Source organism: Prionailurus bengalensis, chromosome D4, assembly GCF_016509475.1.
Source record: "Prionailurus bengalensis isolate Pbe53 chromosome D4, Fcat_Pben_1.1_paternal_pri, whole genome shotgun sequence".
Lineage (NCBI taxonomy): Eukaryota > Metazoa > Chordata > Mammalia > Carnivora > Felidae > Prionailurus > Prionailurus bengalensis.
Genome location: NC_057359.1, coordinates 47,525,291 through 47,544,597, shown reverse-complemented (window position 1 = coordinate 47,544,597; position 19,307 = coordinate 47,525,291). Strand labels below are relative to the sequence as shown.

At 38.0% G+C, this 19,307-nt stretch overlaps 1 protein-coding gene across 8 annotated transcripts in view; it reads left to right on the top strand.

The window, feature by feature from the left end:
• The window catches only part of ELAVL2 (ELAV like RNA binding protein 2), a 164,883-nt gene that overhangs the window by 88,437 nt on the left and 57,139 nt on the right, over window positions 1–19,307 (top strand). For 3 of the 8 annotated variants that reach the window (XM_043567481.1, XM_043567483.1, XM_043567482.1), the window contains exons 2-3: window positions 7,148–7,238; window positions 10,082–10,325. In XM_043567481.1, coding sequence (XP_043423416.1) covers window positions 7,167–7,238; window positions 10,082–10,325 — 316 coding nt within the window. In that variant the 5' untranslated portion in view covers window positions 7,148–7,166. The remainder of the gene's footprint in view (window positions 1–7,147; window positions 7,239–10,081; window positions 10,326–19,307) is intronic. The other 5 variants (XM_043567486.1, XM_043567487.1, XM_043567488.1 and 2 more) reach the window with 2 other exon arrangements.

Sequence of the window (19,307 nt, the reverse complement as noted above, 5' to 3'; positions counted from 1 at the left end):
TGGGCAGCATCCCATCTAGCAGGCAGAAAGGAGCTCCAAAGAGCTGAACAAAGTGGGAGTCTTTTATAAGCAGAAAGTGACAGGGACAAGGAAAAGCGTGGGTTACCTCATCCTTCTTTGGGGGATAAAAGGGGTCTGTTTGGTGGATTACCTCACTAGTGCCAAACGGACAATTCCACATTTACTGGTTTAAGGTTACATTTCTGGGAGAGGTTGAAACTACATCAGATTAGGAATTAAGTTTTGGTTTGCTGATGTGGGGCATAGCACAAGTGACTCCCATTTTTTAGTTCCTTAGTTTAACATACTGAATTAATCACTGAACTCTTCTTCAGTGAATCCATATATAGAATGAATAACTCTTGATTTAATATTTGTAAACTCAGTTTTCATGTGTTGGATGTCCTTAAGGAGACTCCCCCTCACCCCACCCCTGCCCTTTCTATAGAAAGCCCTTCTGTTGCTTAGTCATCTTGTATTCTTAGTGCCCACATCTTAATAAACACATTGGTGGTTGGTGAGCCTGTGAGCGTCTAGAATCAAACCAGTTCCTTGATCATGGATTTAAACAGTTTAATAATGTAATTAAAGTAACACATTAGTAACAATATCCTTCTGGGTATATCCTCATATACCATATACCTACCATATATCCTCTAGTATCACCTTGGTTGGAGTCACTGCCACTCTGGGTGGATTCTTTTTGTTTTTTTTTAATGTTTTATTTATTTTGAGAGAGGGCTGTGCTGCCAGCACAGAGCCGGATGCAGAGCTGTAGTCCACAAACCATGATCTGAGCTAAAATCAAGAGTCAGATGCTTAACTGACTGAGCCACCCAGGCACCCTGAGTCATTGTCATTCTATACCAGGGTTAACGGGAGTTGTTTCTCAATAGGTCTTCCTGCTTCCAAAGTGGCTGAGTCCTCCTAGACAATCATACGTGATTTGTTTTTATAAGAGCCACATGCTGTTGTTCTCAAAATCTTCTTATGGTGGTCTCTGATGGGGTTCAGGACACACTCCCTGAAAATAGGGAACCTTGGCATATTGAGTGTCTGAAGTTGCAGGAGTTTGAGAACACAGAAGCAGAAAGGTCACCCTGCCTACCACCCCCCCTTCCTCCCTGAAAGAGGTCATAAAACTCTTCTGTGAAAGGTATCCTCATAGTCCTGGGAAGGAAGAAATTCTTAGCACCAAGCACCAGAGACTGGGAATTGGGGGCTGAGAAATAGTACAGACAAACCTTGTTCAACTAACCCTCGTCTTCCTAGTTACTTTATCACTTAATACCCCTAGCCCCAACCCCTTTGCCTTGTCAGGTCTTCACAAAAGTACTCCTTGTCTAAAAGGCATAAAAGCTTCCTGCTCTAGTCACTTCTTTCAGTCTTTATTTTCTTGCAAAGGTTCCCACGTACATGTAAAAAGTTCAATAAAATTTGTATATTTTTCTCCTGTTACTCTGTCTTTGCTAGTCTAAATTTCAAACCCAGTCAGGGGCCCTAAGAGGGTCAAAGAAACCTTTCTTTTTCCCTATACCTCCAAAGGCTTCTATGGTCTGGCCCTACTGCCTCATTGATTCCTATCCCTCTTACTACATTTAGCTTCAGCCTAGCTGGTCTCTGCCTGGAGTGCTTCTCTGGACATCCCCACGGGGATTTATTTGTTTACTATTACATTTCTAACAAATAATCATAAATTTGCTTCTTACAACAATGCAAATTTGTTTTATTCTGGTTCTGAAGGTCAGAGTTCCCCCGAAGTGGGTCTCACTGGGCTATGAGTAAGGTGTTGGCAGTGCTACATTTCTTTTGGAGTCTCCAGGGGAGAATCTGTTTCCTTGCCTTTTCCCGCTTTTGGAGGCTGCCCGTACTCTTACGTTGGTGGCTCTCTCCCATCTTCAAAGCCATTTGAGTCTTTTTCATGCTGCATTACTCTGACACTGACCCTCCAGCCTTCCTCTTCGATTTATAACAACTCTTCTGCTTACACTGGCCCTACGTGGGTAATCTAGGATAATCTCCCTAACTCAGAGTCATTTGATTAGCAGTCTTAATTCTGTCTGCAATTTAAATCCCCCTTGTCATGTAAACATAACCTTCACCAATTTTAGGGATTAGGATGTGGACAGCCAAGGTGGGCCATTATTCTGCCCAGCACAGTGGCTAATTCATATCTCTTCCAGATCTTGGTCAGAGTTCACCTTCTCAAGGATGCCTACTGTTTAATGGTGGAAACTACCCCTCTCTTCATTCTCAATCCCTACTTGGCTCTACCTTTTTTTTTTTTTTTTTTTTTTTTTTTATTCCATTCCTCACTTCCTTATAGCTGTTATATGTCTTTTATATGTTCATTTTCAGTCTGCTGCACACACCTCCTATTGCAAATGTACACTCCAGGATTCATCTTCATTACTGTATCTCAAGTACCTAGGGCAGTCGTTAGGTCATGGGACTTGTGTACAAATGAATGAATGAATGAATGAACGAACGAACAGTGTGTGAATCTTAAGCAAATCTTTTTCACCAGAGCTTTACTTTTCTGTTGTCCAGCATGGATACCTGAAATGGACGTAGAATGAAGGGAAGGACTTGGGACTCCTACATTCATCAGCTTTCCTTTTTAACCTCAAAGGTTTTAGTCCTGCCAGCTCTAGAACTACAAAACCTCAGAAAGAGTGGCGTCGGAAACACTCTGTTGTCTGTAGGAGCCATAAAGGGCCAAGAGACAGAGAAATGTTGGTGTTCATTGCCAAAGAACATTCTCCCTGTGACTCCTGCAGCTGTTCAGTGTATTGTCTCTGGCAGCTCTTGGACCCTTGTTAGCCCAAAAGCCAAAAATCTGAGCTTGACAAGGCTGAGGAATCCATAGAGCCTATGAGGCAGCTAACAGGTATGGGGGTGGGGTGGGGAATTGACAGAGATTTTAGGATTGAGGAAATCACATGAAGTTTAAAACCACAAACCTGTATTATTTTAGGAACCACAAAGGAAAGTAAAGAGGTTTAAAGAAAACAAACTAATGGCTCATTCCTGTAGTTGACACATCAGCCCCATAATCTTAATGCTTGGTTGAGTTCTTCCCTTGGCTTAAATATATCCTGAAATGCTGGAATATATCCTGGAATATATCCTGAAGCTGGAATATATCCTGAAAATGCCATTTTAGTGGTAAAGATGAAAATTATTATGTGGGCATATATCTGCTAGGTAGATGGCCCCATCAGTTGCTTACCCACACTTATCTGTAAGTTCTCATTACTCCACTATTTTGAGTGCTTTAGCTCCCTGCCTGGAGTTCCCCAAAAGAAAATGCTTTGGGGCCAAGGTTTCTGTCTTTATTTTGGTAGTTTCTTTTCTTAAACTTTAGAGACCAGTGCCTTCTGCTTACCTTGTAACTTGGTCTTCAGAGAGGTTTGTGGTCAGAGGAAAGGCTTTGCACTACCCTGATTTCTCCCCTGGTGCTATGCTACTGAGAACCTGCTAGTTTGCAAATAAGTGTCCAGACCAACGTCACTTTATGGAAGCTGGATCTTTCAAGGTGTGAGAGAAATGTTTGCCCTTGACCTTGGCCATGATTCTTTTTAGAGATGTTACCTTTTATATTTGCTTAAACTTTTCTAGTCTGTATCAAATTAAAACCATTTGAGATCCATAACTTAGTTTTGATGCTTTTTAAAGCACCTTTGTGTTAGAAGGTCTGTTTATTTTTCCTCACATCTACCTCTGCTTCTGCCATTTTCCTCAAGTTACACCCAGATTCCAGAGGCCACATCTCTGTAATCCTGTTGGCCAGAGGCTTGGATCACATTTATTCCATGTTTTTGTCTTGGCTTCCAGCTTTTTTGTAGTTGGCAGTTTGGCACGATAGACTCTTGAAATAAAAGTACACAACTGATCAAGGTAGTTTCTCTTTTTATGCCGTTTAATAAGAATTTGGATTGTAGTGGGTAAGGGTGGCTGATGGAGTGCGCCAAAAATTGAAAGTATGCTTTCATAATTATCTCTGGTTTGAAATACTTGAGGTGAGAGAGAGAAAAAAAGCTAAGTTTGCATGCCTTTAAGGGAGGTCATTGCCCTTTCATGCTCAGCTTTAAAAAAAAAACAAAAAAAAACCCTGTTCTTATCTTTAGGTATATTTTCAAAGCTTACAACCAGTGATGTGGATGTGTGGTGGGGTATGGCTGGGGGCCTTCTAGACAGATTGAGTTGCATGAGCAAAGCCAGAGAATGTATGGCTTTGCATGTACTGCGACTGTTTGAGGGACAAGGAGTGGTTCAGATACTTAGGTGCTTGAATACATTGGCTGGTAAAAGCAGTTGTAGAAGGTCCCAGATGCTTATACTGTTTATACCACAAGTAGTTTGTACTTACTTTGATAGACAGCAGGGAGCTATTGAGGGTTTAGGAAAGTCCATTAGGAAGTAGTAGTGTTAGTGTGGATTAGCCTCATGAGGGACCTTTGGGAAGGTTGTAATTCAGTGGTTCAGATGAAACATGAGGGCCCAGAGGTGGACAGAAATCTATGACAGTGGAGGAGTCTAGGCAGTTGGACAGGCCTCACCAGGGGATGTGCAGTGGTCTTTCAGTGGTCCTGCTATGACTTTAACCTGAGGTCTGGTCCCCAAATCAGTTGGGATCTAGGTCTTAGAAACCCTTTTTTTCCCTTGCAGACATTGTACTTAATGAAGAATTCTCAAAATATATTTAGGATGTTTTTGATTAAGTCTATCTTGTTTGGTGGCTGTCTGCAAGAGGTTGAAAATAGGAAAGAAACTGATGAACCTTAGTTTTCAGAACTTTGTATTAGGAAGTTTGGAAAATAGGGAGTTTTTCTTTTCTCTCATGTGACCAGAAAACTGTTGTTCCCAGATAGGAGAAATGGAGCGATAATATTGGTTTCCTAAAATCCATTAGTGTAAGAAACTTTAGAAATGAAAGTACACAGAAGGCAATTTAAGTAAAAAGGGGGGAAAAAATCAATTAAAAAAAAAGTCTTTATGGAGTTTTGGAAATAACAGTGAATGCAAAGACAGAGGTCATCCTTCTTCCCCCCGCCCAGTAAAATCATGCTTCCACCAAACTAACACCTCCTCTATCTCTTGGAGCCCAGGGAAAAGTTTAGAATATTCTAGATTGATCTTTGCTAAGGTGCCTTTTCATAAATTATTACATGGAGAATAACAGGAGAAAAAGCAGTCTTAACTGGCACAATTGATGTCTAAATTAAGATGTGAACATATATTGAAACAGTATTTTTTAAGCTTTAAAATGAATGGTTTTGTGATACTGGAATGTGGCTCCCCCCCCCCCCCCCCCCTTTCCAAAGGGTTTCAGAGCCAATAGAATCTATAAATAGTGCAGGCCGGTTGTCTGTGGTAGATTGAGTAGAGCAGAATCGCCTGTCCTTAAGTGAAGGGGAAGTAGCTTTACATTTTTAGTAACTGAATTGTTGGCCAGCATAAAGGTAAGGGCCATGTGAGCAACTTATTTATAACTTCCCATAAAGGTATGTGTCTGCCTCAAGCAGAGAAACTGTCTGGGGTGCTTGAAATGTAAAAGTGCAGTAGAATCATTTTCCATACACAGCCTTCCTAGCTAGTTGGTGCAATAAAGTGTTCACATCCCTGGGGCTTTCAGAAAGAGGGGTGTCAATAGCTTAGCTTATTAGCGTCGCCTCCTATGGAATAGAAGGGACTGAGGCCATTAAATGTGAATCTATGGTTTTATGTAGTGAAGAGTGTTGAGATATTAATTCCCAAGGGTATTCAGGACATAAATTTAAGCCTGGTTGAACCTTTTGGGTGTGGTCCTACCTCTATTATGTGGGCTAACTACAATTAGCTTCTTGTCAAAATATTTCATGGGTATAAAAAGCACTTTATTTTTTCACAGATTAGTTCAACTATAAGTAGGTTTTTTTTCTTTTAAATAAAAGACATAGAATCCAACTGAATTCCCTGGTAACAGTGGGAGAAGGGAAGAAGTGTAAAACATTTTCATGGCATCCTGTAAAGTGCATGTTAAACTGTTTTCGTAGATGCCAGAAAATGGAATCCATTGTTACATGTTAATTAATGTCATCACTCGCATCAAGAGTAAATCACTTTACAGCCAGGTTTAACTCTATGGATGAAATTTTTATATTCATACACACCCAAGTAAAATATGTTTTTGGCCCTCCTTTGTTACTCATTGTCTATTTTCAGAGACTTGAGTTTTTCTGAATATTCTGTTGACCATTTAAAGGATCTGCATATATGGCTAAAATGTAAACTTTGGCTTTTGTGCCAATATTGTGGTTCTGTTTAGTATTTGGGCAAGTTGTAATAAGTGGTAAATGGCTCATTAACTATATTGGAGGCCTCATAGCAGCACTAATTTCAAATCGTGCTGCGTTTACAATTTACATATTAAAAAATGTTCACTTGATTTCGTTCAGGGACAAAGCTGACATCCTGTATAAGCATTACTCCAAACAATCCTATTTATTGGTCCAATTATTTCAATTGAAAGATGCTGGTTTACTGCCTTTTAGTATATGTGAACAATTCTCAGTGAAACTGTTAGAGATCAGTTGGACTATAGTGGCAGAATAACCTCACAGGGTTTCAATTCACTTTTAATTTTGAGTCCCAGGATTAAGGATCATTTATAGTATAATGTAACAGTGTGGGCAAATATAGCTTCCTTTAATGCCTCTCTGATATTTTGGGGAAAAAGCACTTTTAGTCAAAGCATTCACTTACGAATTGCATGACAGCCTTTTCTCACTATAAATTTCATTCACATTTCCTTCCTTCTCCCACATTCTTAAAAGACAGGACAGCATGCAGTGTTTTGCTTCATTTTATCTAAAATTTTTTTTTGAGATGTGGTTTAAGGTAGTTCTTGAGGATAGATGTCAAGGTAACTAGTTAATGCTGTTTGAAAATCAGGCTCTTAATTAAAAATGCTTAATTTGTGCAAGAAAACTACATGTTAAAATGAATTTGGAAAGATTAGATTGGAATTGCCTCAAATTCAATTAAGCCACACTGCATGGACGTGCTGGGAATATCAATACAATCACTGTAAATTTTGTACAAACTGATTTGTTGCATTATCTTGCTCATCTAACATACGGTACTTTTTGTGTCCATATTGCAGACGGCAACTCCAAACTAACATGGCAGTCAGACTGTGTGATGTGGCTTCTCTGCTTAGAAGTGGTTCGTGGGCAGCAGAGCCTTGGACTGGGGTCTGTGGGATTTTTCTTAAATTCTGTAGGCTACTTTTTTTAGCATGTTGCAGGAGTGCTGAGGCCATACCAAACACTTGAACTTTTCATTTGGCATATTAATTATTCTTACATTTAACCTATTGCGGTATGGCCATCATTAGGATTTAAAGCACATTGCAATTTTAACCACAGTGGTATATGTAGCATCAGAACCATGCTTTTGTATGTAACTTTTTATAATCAAAATTAGGATTTAGTGCAGACTCAAAGAAAAGAGTGACAAGCTTTTTTAAAAAAAACAAAACAAAAAAGTTTTGGTATGGTCTGAATACTAAGTTACCGTAATTCTTTACATTCTGTTTACTATGTATTTTTTTGGTTACTAAATTTTGAAGTTATTTACAATTCCTGATGCTCAAAAAAAAATTGTTGAAATTGTAAATCTGGCTGAAAATTATTTGCCCAGTAACCGTTGAAAGAGTTTGCATTCTGTGAACAGTTGTGTTGAGCCTATCAATGGAATATGCATTATTTGTAAAATATAGCACATTAGTATCATTTTATTCTGAGCAGATGGTCCTATAGCTGAGAGATGCTGTAATTTTCAGCACACACAGCCTACTGCAGCTGTTCACTTGAATGTTGGCTTAGGAGCTCATTCTTGCCACCTGAACATGGAAATAAATGTGCAATTAAGTGAGGAGTGTTTGTTGTCCTTGCTAAATCCTGCTAATTTCAGTCAATGAACACTTTATATTTCAAATGCCATCCCAATGAGTTAAGTCCAAATCTCATATTTGGGGTTCACATAGTTTCTACACATACTCTAACTTTTGAATAATGATTTGTTTTAATTGGCTTTGGCCACTCTAATCTTGAGACTCTTTTGTCTTCATAAATGCTGGGCAAAGGTAAATTCCACAAGAGTTGTGCTGTGGAAAGTGACCCACAGCTAATATTCTGCAGACTGGAACAGTTATGCTTTATTAGGAAATTTGAAAACTCCTTTCTCAGTTTCAGATAAATGTGTTAATTATAATAAAATGCATATCTTTTTTTTTCAGATTTTTTTTTTCTTACAGATTTCCAAAGATTTATTTTCCCTTACTCCTTTAAGTATTCCCTGAGAACACTTAACCAAGAGAGGTAGCATGCAACTTGTAGAAAAACCCATTTCTTTGAAAAGGAAATGAAGTCGCAGAGAGTTAGTTTGTTTGATATTTCATAGGTGGCCTGGATTTTGTCTCCGATTTTTTATCATGATAGCACTGATTCTTGTCCAGTCTGACCAGTCTTAATCTGGTCGGTTGACCAATCTCAATCTGTCCTATGCTGCCTTCTTTTATAAACATCTCTTGGCAGTAGAGATTTCTTCCTGTATGCTCCACTGTTGCACCCTTTATTTTTCTTACACAATATGCTTTTTAAGAAAACAAAAAAAAAAAAAACCAAAAAAAAAAAAACTTTTTTCTCTTGTAACACTCTTTCCCTCTACTTTGCTTTTTAAAAAATTTTGCCTTAAATTCTTTGCCTTTTACATGTAAAGAAGTTCCCTAAAACTAGCATTCCATCAATTCAGAATTGTCAGTTTTGAGAAGTTGTTCTTTGTGGAGATGAGAGATGCATTGGATGAAATATAAAGGATAATTCTTTTAGTGATGCTTTGATTTTTGGATTTCCCCCAATCTTGGCTGTCCAAAGTAGATAGCTATTGGAAGATGGTTTTAGAAAATTTGGGGCCGTGGTTTGTGACTCTTTTGCTTAAAGAGCATAGCATTGATTTTTAGGAAACTAGATCCAGATTTTCTTATTAATGAGTAGATTTTTAGAGTAGCCTGAACAGTTTGAGGCCATTTCCCCCAAATCTGCTACTTATCTGGTATTTGGAGTTTATAGATACTTTATTACCTGCATTTCAACAGGCTTATGTGCTCAAATGAAAATTCCTTGGGCTGGTCTGTTTGCAAAAGTTGAAATCTTTATATTGTTGTTTTGGTGGACTGGATAGGTTTTTGTTTTTTTCCCTTTTAAAGTCACAGTTGAGGCAGAATGCCATACTGCATTGTTTGGGGATTTTATTTTGATGCTGTAGATCAGTTGCCTTGTTGGTGATCTTTAGCTGCCAGGGTTGACAAGAATGGCTTGTTAGATTCTACAAGGTACACTAAGTATGCCTAGCTTCTTTTCCAAGTTATCCTACAAATCCTTTTCATGCCCTAACACTTTTAACATCTGATATTTTTCTTAGTTCTTACCAACAGAAGAGGTATAAGATATTGTCAATCAAAAACATTTTCAATATGTAACCAAAACAGTACATGTTGACAAATTTATATTTTTTAAAATACTCTTACTCCTTGATTTTAAGTTAATGGATGTCTGTCAGTTTTAGAATATTGAAACTCTTAGGCTAACTTGAAAATCTCTTCAAAGTTAGGAAGACCATTTTTTGGTTTGTTTTTCTGATAGCATGTTAAACACTTCTGTCTTGTAGTATGTATTATATAGTCAGGGTTTAATTCCATGCCCTTTGGTACTAAATTTTCTCGAGTATGTGGACATTGCAGGTGAGTAAGGGTATATGAGTAGACCCAGAATGTGGTTCTAGAGAATGTTTAACATTTAAATTGTGCTTTTATGTGCATGTATGGAATATGTATGTGAAAGTATAATTGTGAACTTAAATTGACTAGCTTAATATATGAAGTAGAAATTAGTGTAGGCATTGCACTTTTTGTTGAAGCTTTGTTGTAATTTCAGCAGAACGACTTGTATTTAGTGACACATATTTACATTCTTGGTTGGAATCTAATAGTTTATGAAATATGAATTCTGACATTTCTTATTTTCTCTGTTTTTAGCAGGTAATTGCTGCCATGGAAACACAACTGTCTAATGGGCCAACTTGCAATAACACAGCCAATGGTCCAACCACCATAAACAACAACTGCTCCTCACCGGTTGACTCTGGGAACACAGAGGACAGCAAGACCAACTTAATAGTCAACTACCTTCCTCAGAACATGACACAGGAGGAACTAAAGAGTCTCTTTGGGAGCATCGGTGAGATAGAGTCCTGTAAACTTGTAAGAGACAAAATAACAGGTATGCAGTTTTGTATAGGTTACTCACCTTTAAAGGATTATGTTTCAAGGTGTGAGAAAATAATAGGTTTTCTTCTAGTAGGTCATTCAGTGATGCAGTTCTACACGTCTAGATACTCTGTTACTGACTACATCAGCAGCATGAAACTTTGGTTTTAGAGTTTTGTTTTCCTTTTAAAGCATAAAATATTTTTTATGGGCAGTATATGTTATAACTAGACTTTCATATACCCTGAACTGTATAATAACATCTTTGAAAACTGTTTTAAGAATGTGTGTATGGGACAGAAAGTGTCATGTTGACCTTTAGTTTTAGTTCCTGAGCTTATATGATTTAGCATTTTAACAATGAGTTCTAAGAAGAATACTCTGTTTGGAAGAAGGAAGAAACCTCTTAAAATGTCTTTTCCCTTAAGTCTGTATAGTCCTGCTTATAATATATATGACAGAGTAAATGGTAGTGTTCACATTGTCAATGTATAAATATTTGTACTGATATAATTCGAGTGCAGTAGGATCTAATGTTTTGTTCCTTGATAAGTAAAGGAAAAGGTGGTGTAAGAGTGTTTCTCTTATCCTAAAGATAAAAACGAAAGGATGGGTAATTTGGCCTTTGATACTACATTTTGAATATTAGGTAGTAGAAAATATCCTTAGAATTTTGTAAGATTCAACTAAATTCTTAGAAGAAGCCAAAACCTAAATGAGGAACATGTTCTTGGGATACAAGAGTTAATGCTTCCGGCAGGAGTTGTTTTCAAACATGGAAAATGTGTGAAGTGTACAAAGGCTTTCTCATGCTCATGTTAAAATTGGGTGATGGTGTATATGAAATTGCTTTACATGGCTTGTAACTCCTACTATAAAACTAAATATTTGAAATGGGTAAAGAATACCTATAGGCAGTGTGAAGAGTTGGACCGGGAGTCTGAACTTTAGTCATGTAATTGTGGACAAGTCAGCTCTTGGCCTCAGGTCTCCCTTGGTAAAATGAGGGAGAGGGCAGAGAAAAGGGGTCACACCTAGGGAATTTCTGAGGTCAGTTTTTACTTTGTCTGAATTAGTACCTTTAGCTGTTCTTTTTTCAAGACAGCAGGGCTTACTGTCTCCAAGGTGAGTAAGTTCTTAGAGCTGTCATCTGGGCCTGGTCTCACATACAAATTGAGGCTCACAGAGAGAACTTATTTAAGTAAAACCTGGTTGTCATCAGTCCATACAGAGTAATTCTATTTTAACTAATTACATTACTTAGTTGTTCACCACGATATCATCAGGAAGATTTGTTTTTTTTGTTTTTGAATGCTGATAATCAAATGGATAGTATTTTTCCATTTCTTTTTCCAAAATCCATCTGAGCCTCATATGTGAAATTTATAAAGAAACAGTTTTTGAAAAGTTGGAAACAGTATAGAACAACTGGCTCTTAGATTTGTCTGTCCTGACACTGAGTTTTATTACTACCTTTTTTAGCAAATCAGTATCTTTATATGTGAGTTTTGCAACCTCTTTGACATAAATGACTATGTGTTAAATGGCATAAAGGCCATGACATCAAGGATGTGATTTCTGGTTTGATTGCTTAGTAGCCATCCCTACCGTTAAAAAACAAAACAAAATAAAACAACAACAAAAAACCCATGAATTAGGTATATAAAAAGTTGCATTTTTTGTTATGATACTGAGAGTTTATGAAAGTATGAAACAAATCCTACGTCATTTGTATTAGGCATCTACTACAGAAAACATCTCAAAGACTTTTATCTCTCATCTCTGGTCAGTCTTGAATTGTGTTATTCTTTCTGAAGTCTTTTACGAGAACTGTTTTATGGTGCAGGTGGATAAATTGGAATTGTGTGTTTTTATACCCTTTGCCTTCCTGTCTTTAGTGTGATAAATAGTGGTGGTAGAGCCGTAGTGCATGGTGATCTGAAGTACATGGGTAGATACTGGCAAAGTGAATTAGTATTTGCTGTCCCATTTCCTTGACCCCTTACCAACACCCTCCTGTCTTTTCAGTAAGATGGGGCCAATTAAGTTTTCCACCATGGTAAAATTTCTGTTTAAAACCTCTGGTGAGCAAATGGAGTACCCAGGAAAATCCATAGTGAGCATGAGGGTCAAAAGATGTTTTCTAAACTTCATTTCATGAGACACAGCCGTACTTGTTCTTTAAAACGAATGTTCCATTGACAGACAAGTTTGAGAAATGCTTCCCTTGATAGTTTCCTATTTAAGAGCCAAACTGCAGATCATCAGCATATTACAAACCGCATATTAAAATCCTGCAGTAAAGAAACTAGTTTTCTGGCCTTATTTGACCACAGAACTTGTTTTAGGAGATACCTCCTTAATACTAGATTTACATTGAGCATATAAAAGCTTTCATTTAATTATCAGACAGTCTGAAACTTCTCTGTAACCTGTTGATAACAGTAAAGTATGTGCAGGTTTCAAATATGAACATCCATGGTAATGAGCTGTATAATGGATTAAAAAGTTGAGTAGGCAGGTAAGAACACAAAGGAACTCTTCTAGTGGCCATGTTTTGACTTAGCCCACTGACATCTTCTTAGTATGGGTTAAAACAGTGTTTGGAAGGGTCTGACTCATTTAGCTGCAAGCATAGATTACCTCAGATACGTTGTTTTTAATTCTGAGTGTCTTAGTAAATATTTGTATAGAACAAAATAGTCCAGTAAATGGTAGGTTTCTAAAACTGGATTTTGAATGGTTGTACTTTACAAAGTGGGCCTATATTTCTAAGAAGCTACTCTTAATACATCTAGAAAGATTGAAAGAATGTGTGAGGATTTGGACTCTGCCCTGTGGTGTTTAGCATTAGCCAATTTTTGTAGTTTCTCAGTACACATTTTTAGGGTTAAATTTGAGTTCCTGGGTCTAATTATCCAATTTATCCTACCTCCCCGGGAGCTGCCAGGCCAGCTCTTTGTATTCAGTTTTTGTAAGAGGCGGGCATTAATTGTTCGGGTTGTAAGAAAACTATGAGATAACTCTTTGGGAAAAACATCTAAGTTGTTCTTTGTCATTTTTCTTAAATCTTCCCTTATTTGAATAATGCCGAATTTAGGAAACTGTATCTCAGGTAAAAAAAAAAAAAAAAAAAAGGTCTAGTAGGAAAGTGTGTGCCTCTTTCCTAAGTCCTAAAAAAGAGTGTATAATTTTTAGATTGTTTTGGTGTTGGCAAATTAATGTCACTATTTTGATAGGATGAGGATTAGAGCAATACATTGAGAAACCTCTTCAGTAGTAAATATAGTAATCTTCTTTTTGGCCTACATTCTATTTATTATGTTGTTTTTCAGGCCCTTTCTTTGGTTTTGTGCCCAGCTTTATGCTTCATCCCATTTCCTGTCTCTAGGCATTCGTCATGAGAAGCCACTGCTGCTTGTATAGTTTAGCTGATGTCGGTCCATCTCTTTTGAGTTTATGCACTTCAGAGTCCCTGACACCTGCTGATGCTGCATTCTAGAGGAGTGAAATAGATTTTAGGATGCAAGGAATCAGTAATAGAATGTTAGAATCAGAAAAGTCCTTGAGGTGACCTTAGGCAGCTCCCTCACATAACAGGTGAGCTGAAGCCCAGGTTTGTTTAAATGACTAATTAGTCCAAAACCACATGGCTATTAAGCAGTAGAGTAGGGACCAGAGTTCTGGTTTTCTATTTTTTCCTGGGATATTTCCTCCTCGCCTTTTGTTGGAGGCCAGAACTCATGAAAAATTAACTTCAGGACTAACTGATGAATTTATAGTGAGACCTCTAACTTGTATACATTCACCAAGGGGCATCTTCTGGTGTATGTGTCATCTTCAGAAGGGGAAGGAGAGATTTTTGAGAGTAAAGGACTGAGGGATGTATAAAATGAAGAACGTCCATGCTTCTCTAGAAACTTCGTAATCTGTAGTTTTGAATTTGGATATTATAGCCCAGTGATTCCTAAATCTGGCTGCACATCCTCCTATGAGGGAGTGTTTAAAAATAGAGATTCTGGAGACCTTGGGAATCTGTTGTCAGAAATCTCCCCAGGTGATTTTGACGGGCAAGCAAGCAGTTTTGGGAATCAGCCTTTTAAAGTAGTCAGTAGAGTACCTGCATTGGAATCCGTTGGGATGACTACTAGAAACGCAGCTTCCTAGACCATGCCCAGACCTACTGAATCAGAATCTTTGTGGTGTTGTAGGGCCCAGAATGTTCCATTTACCTGGGAGTTACCCAGTTCTTTTCCTGAACATTTTTCAGGGAGATAGAACCAGAATTAACCAGGTTTATCTGAACTCTGGCTGGAGATGGGAGAGTTGTTACAACCACAGTGCCTAATTCTGTGGTAAACTAAGTTTCAGGCGCTGCCCCTCCCCAGCATTGGTTTCTAATGCGTTAACTCCTAGTATTCAGTACTAGAGATGTCAAAGTCACTAGGCTGTGTCTTTACTGAACACCTGACCTGTCCCTGAAAGGGTGTGTGTACATGTGTAATTATTTTTCAGAATTCCAAGAGAGCTTGTTCTGTCATTGTTACTTTTCCTTTCTTCTAATAGAAGAGCGAGGGAAGTTAGTTAGTTGAAGACCTCAGGTCATGAGTGGTACTCTTTTTTGTCTTGGTGTGATGGCTTCACTCTTATTCTAAGAATTGTTTGAGGTGGGTCCTGTGGTGACCCCATCAGCTGTGAACTAGAATCTTTCAGACAAAAGGGAAAAACAAAGACCTTGAAGGGGGGCACCTGGGTGGCACAGTCAGTTAAGCATCCCACTTTGGCTCAGATCATGATCTCACGGTTCTTGGAGCCTGCTTCAGATTCTATGTCTCCTTCTCTCGCTGTCCCTCCCCCACTCCTCTCTCTGTCACATGCGTACGTGCTCTCTCTCTCCCTCAAATAGACATTAAAAAAAAAAGGCCCAAAGAAACATATACAAACTATAGGTGACCCAAGAGGGACTTTGCCACTATTGATTACCTCTCAATAGGCAGCCATCTGTGGAAACACAGACTCCTCCCACCTTGTTTTGCCTTAGGGCCTGTGTGGTAAAATCTTTTTTTTTAACATGAAGGTTCTTAGCCAGATTTGAGTTATGTCTGTTGCTTCCTGAGAACGTTGAAGTTAGTTTTGATTGTGGTTTTTGTTATCAAAATAATGTGCATTTCAAATTTCATTGTAATGCCATTGTATTCTTCCCTTCTCTATTTATTTGTTTGTTGTTTATCAAATAACTGACAGTTTTTATTTTATTTATTTTATTTAAAAAATTTTTTCTTTTTTTTTTTTTAATTTTTTTTCAACGTTTATTTATTTTTGGGACAGAGAGAGACAGAGCCTGAATGGGGGAGGGGCAGAGAAAGAGGGAGACACAGAATCGGAAGCAGGCTCCAGGCTCTGAGCCATCAGCCCAGAGCCCGACGCGGGGCTCGAACTCACGGACTGCAAGATCGTGACCTGGCTGAAGTCGGACGCTTAACTGACTGCGCCACCCAGGCACCCCAAAAAATTTTTCTTTTATTTATTTATTTATTTTTGAGACAGTGAGAGACAGAGCATGAATGGGGGAGGGGCAGAGAGAGAGGGAGACACAGAATCTGAAGCAGGCTCCAGGCTCTGAGCTGTCAGCACAGAGCCCGACACGGGGCTCGAACTCACGGACCGTGAGATCATGACCTGAGCTGAAGTCGGACGCTTAACCAACTGAGCCACCCAGGCGCCCCTTATTTTATTTTTTTAATTTATTTATTTTGAGAGGGAGAGGCAGAGAATTTACGAGCAGGGAGAGGCAGAGAAATCCAGGGGAGAATCCCCTGGAAGCGGGGCTCAAACTCAAGAACTGTGAGATCGTGACATGAGCTGAAATCGAGTCCAATGCTTAACTGACTGAGCTACCTAGGAGCCCCTCCCTCCTTTTTTTTTTTTTCTTTTTTTCCATAAACAAGTACAGTCTTAGCTTCTCAGAATTGAAACAGATAAATGGTATTTTATTTTTCTAATGCATGCCTTCAAATTTAATAGCACTTATTACTGTGATGAAGTCAATCAGAATGAGTGAGCCTCAGGCTGTTTTGCTGAACATTAATTTGAAAAGGTGGTTGTGTGTGTCAGTTACAATCCTAAGGTTAGTTGTTCAGTGTCAATAGTATCAAGAGATTAAGAATTCTGATTCTTTCAGACAGATCGTTGAAGAGGGCAGAGTGGGTTGCTGGCTGGTGGTAGCTTAATAAACACCTCACTTTGCAGACTCTGGGTACTGTTTAATTAGAGATTTAGCAGAAAGGCTGTTGTGTGCTCAGGTCTTCACAAAACAAGAGAACTTGGGTCTACAAGGTAGATGCTTTGGTGGTCCCTAAAGTATTAACTATGGAATGCAATACGTTTGAATATAGCTATTCTTAGATTTTAGTGACTAAATTTGTATAAAGTGATTTTTTTGTTGTTTTTGGTGGTGCTGAAGAAACTTTATATTTATCAATATATATTTAAGCCTAATTTTTTAATTGCACCTTTGTCTTTTCCAATGGTCATGGCTAATCAGTCATTTAAAAATTTGATGTTATTACTGTAGAAGCTTTTTTAAAGTTTTGGGGGAAAGACTTTAAAATTCTTCTGTGTTCATTTTTTTCCACTCAAACCTTGAACTGGAGGTGTTTTATAGAACATATTTCTGTGTCAGCATTGATTAATGTAGATGATGAATTTCAGGATGATGAAATTAAAAATTTATCAAATTTAGGAAATTAAATATGGTTCTTTACCATTATCAGGGAAGAGAAACTTTTTCTTAGTTATCTTATTTACATTCATAGACCCCCCAGGGATTGAACCTAACAAAGGATAGATTATACAGTGTTTTATGTCAGTTATATCTCAATGAAACAGGGAGGGGAGAGATTTAATAGAAGAGGCACACAATTTTTATTAGCATTATACATGCACTGGAATTCACAAAAAAAGAAAAATAAGTGGTTAGACTCAGGGCTTATATACCATTTTAACAAAGGAAAGGGGGTTTGGGTTCTGAGGCATGATAAATTGTGAGGAAGTGACCAGGAATTTACAAGGGGGAAACTAACAGAAGGTATTGAGCTATTTTATATTTTAGCAAGGTTTGTTTGCTCATTTTGGTGCCAACTGTCCATCTCTGGTGGTGAAAGTTTTCTCTGCTCTTTCTGGCACAGAGGAGGGGGACCTCTGCCCAAGGGAAATTTGTGATTTGCTTTTTAGGCAGAAAAGAATAGGGTAGAGAACTCTTTTCTGTGTCTGTTGGTTCTTAATTGTCTTCTGTTTGGAATACTCCTTAGGCAAAACTAGTGTATTTGGGGTGATATCGTCTAGGACCCTCTTATCATACAATAAATTAACTCTTGGTTAACAAACCTAAACAGAAAAGGCTCTTGGGATGTCCCATGGTAGTGCAACCTGAAATGGCTAGTTGCTGGGAAGAAAAGATAACTGTTGTGAGGATATAGAAGAGTTTGAAACAAAATCATTGCTGATTAACTTCTCAGTCATCGAGATTTCAGTTTCTCTGATTTTCTTGATGTTGATATTTATGTCACTTTGTTTTATTCCATTAGAAGAAAATGAAGAAAAGTATTGCAACTCCCTAGTGCTGATTACACATTTTTTAGCAGCTTTTTAAGAATATTTACTGGGAGAATGAGGTTGAATCTGTTGTGCAAATGAGGCTTAGGAGTTTCGATTCCATGCTTCCTTGACCCATATCCTCATTGGGGCTTCTAGAATCATGATCATATTTGTCTTGTCAGTAGATTAAGAGCATGTGTTTAGTGCCTTTGACTTCATTCCTTTATTAATTTGATACAAAACACAAACATTGTTAATGCATTCAAATTAATAGAAAATGTGGTTGAAGTTCTTCTGTAAAGAGTTCTCCCCTTGGGGGCGCCTGGGTGGCTCAGTCGATTAAGCCTCTGACTTCCGCTCAGGTCATGATCTCACAGTTCCTGAGTTTGAGCCCCGCCTTGGGCTCTGTGCTGACAGGTCAGAGCCTGGAGCCTGCTTCGGATTCTGTGTCTCCCTCTCTCTCTGCCCCTCCCCTGCTCATGCTCTGTCTCTCTCTGTCTCAAAAATAAAGAAAACATTAAAAAAAATTTTTTTTTTTTAAAGAGAGTTCTCCCCTTCAAATTCAGCAAAGTGTGCATGCTTGTGTGCTATTTGCTATTGCAAATCTTTTCACACTTTTTGTTTGTTTTTGTTTACTTCTGCATTGGGATTGGTAGCATAGAATAGAAATCACTTTCAATTTATTATTTAGTGGCTGTCCTACTAATGATGGACAGATAATATAGATGAGAAAGAAAATGGTGAACGCAATGGGAGAAGAGCTGTTTTTAAATTCTGATACAGGATTTCTTCTTCCTTTTGTAATCCATACAATGTTAAAATCCTGTCTATCTTCCGGTGTGAAATTGACTCCCTTTATGATATACTACAAAATAAACCTGTTTTTCTTTTCATGGTTCTTACTTCACTGTCATCTTATCCATTGCACTACCTTTGTAATAGCCTTTTTTTTTTTTTAACTTTCTAAATTATGAATAGAGCAAAGCATTTTTATTTTGCACCTGTTGGAACATTTCTTTTTAAATATTTCCTGAACAGAATAGTTGGTCATTGAAGCTAAAACTGTGCTTTACAATTCGCCAACTTCTTCTGAGCTTGTTCTAAGTTAATTGACTCAGGGGAGTGCATTGCTACTACTGAATTTTGAGAGCTGTGGAAACCCTCAGCGCTTGCCTTTTCAACTAAAAAGGTCAGCTTTAAAAAATATTTCCTGGCATTTTACTTGTGAGTGTCGTTTGATTTGATGCAGTGGCTTTAGTTAGCATGTTTTACTCCTTAAAACGTGGTTTCGCTTTTTAAAGTTTTACAGTGTCAATATTTTGACACCCTTGAATGTCCTTTTATTGGTGATGGTTTCTGTCATCAACTGTATTCTGAGGAGCTTTAAAGCTGTAAAGCA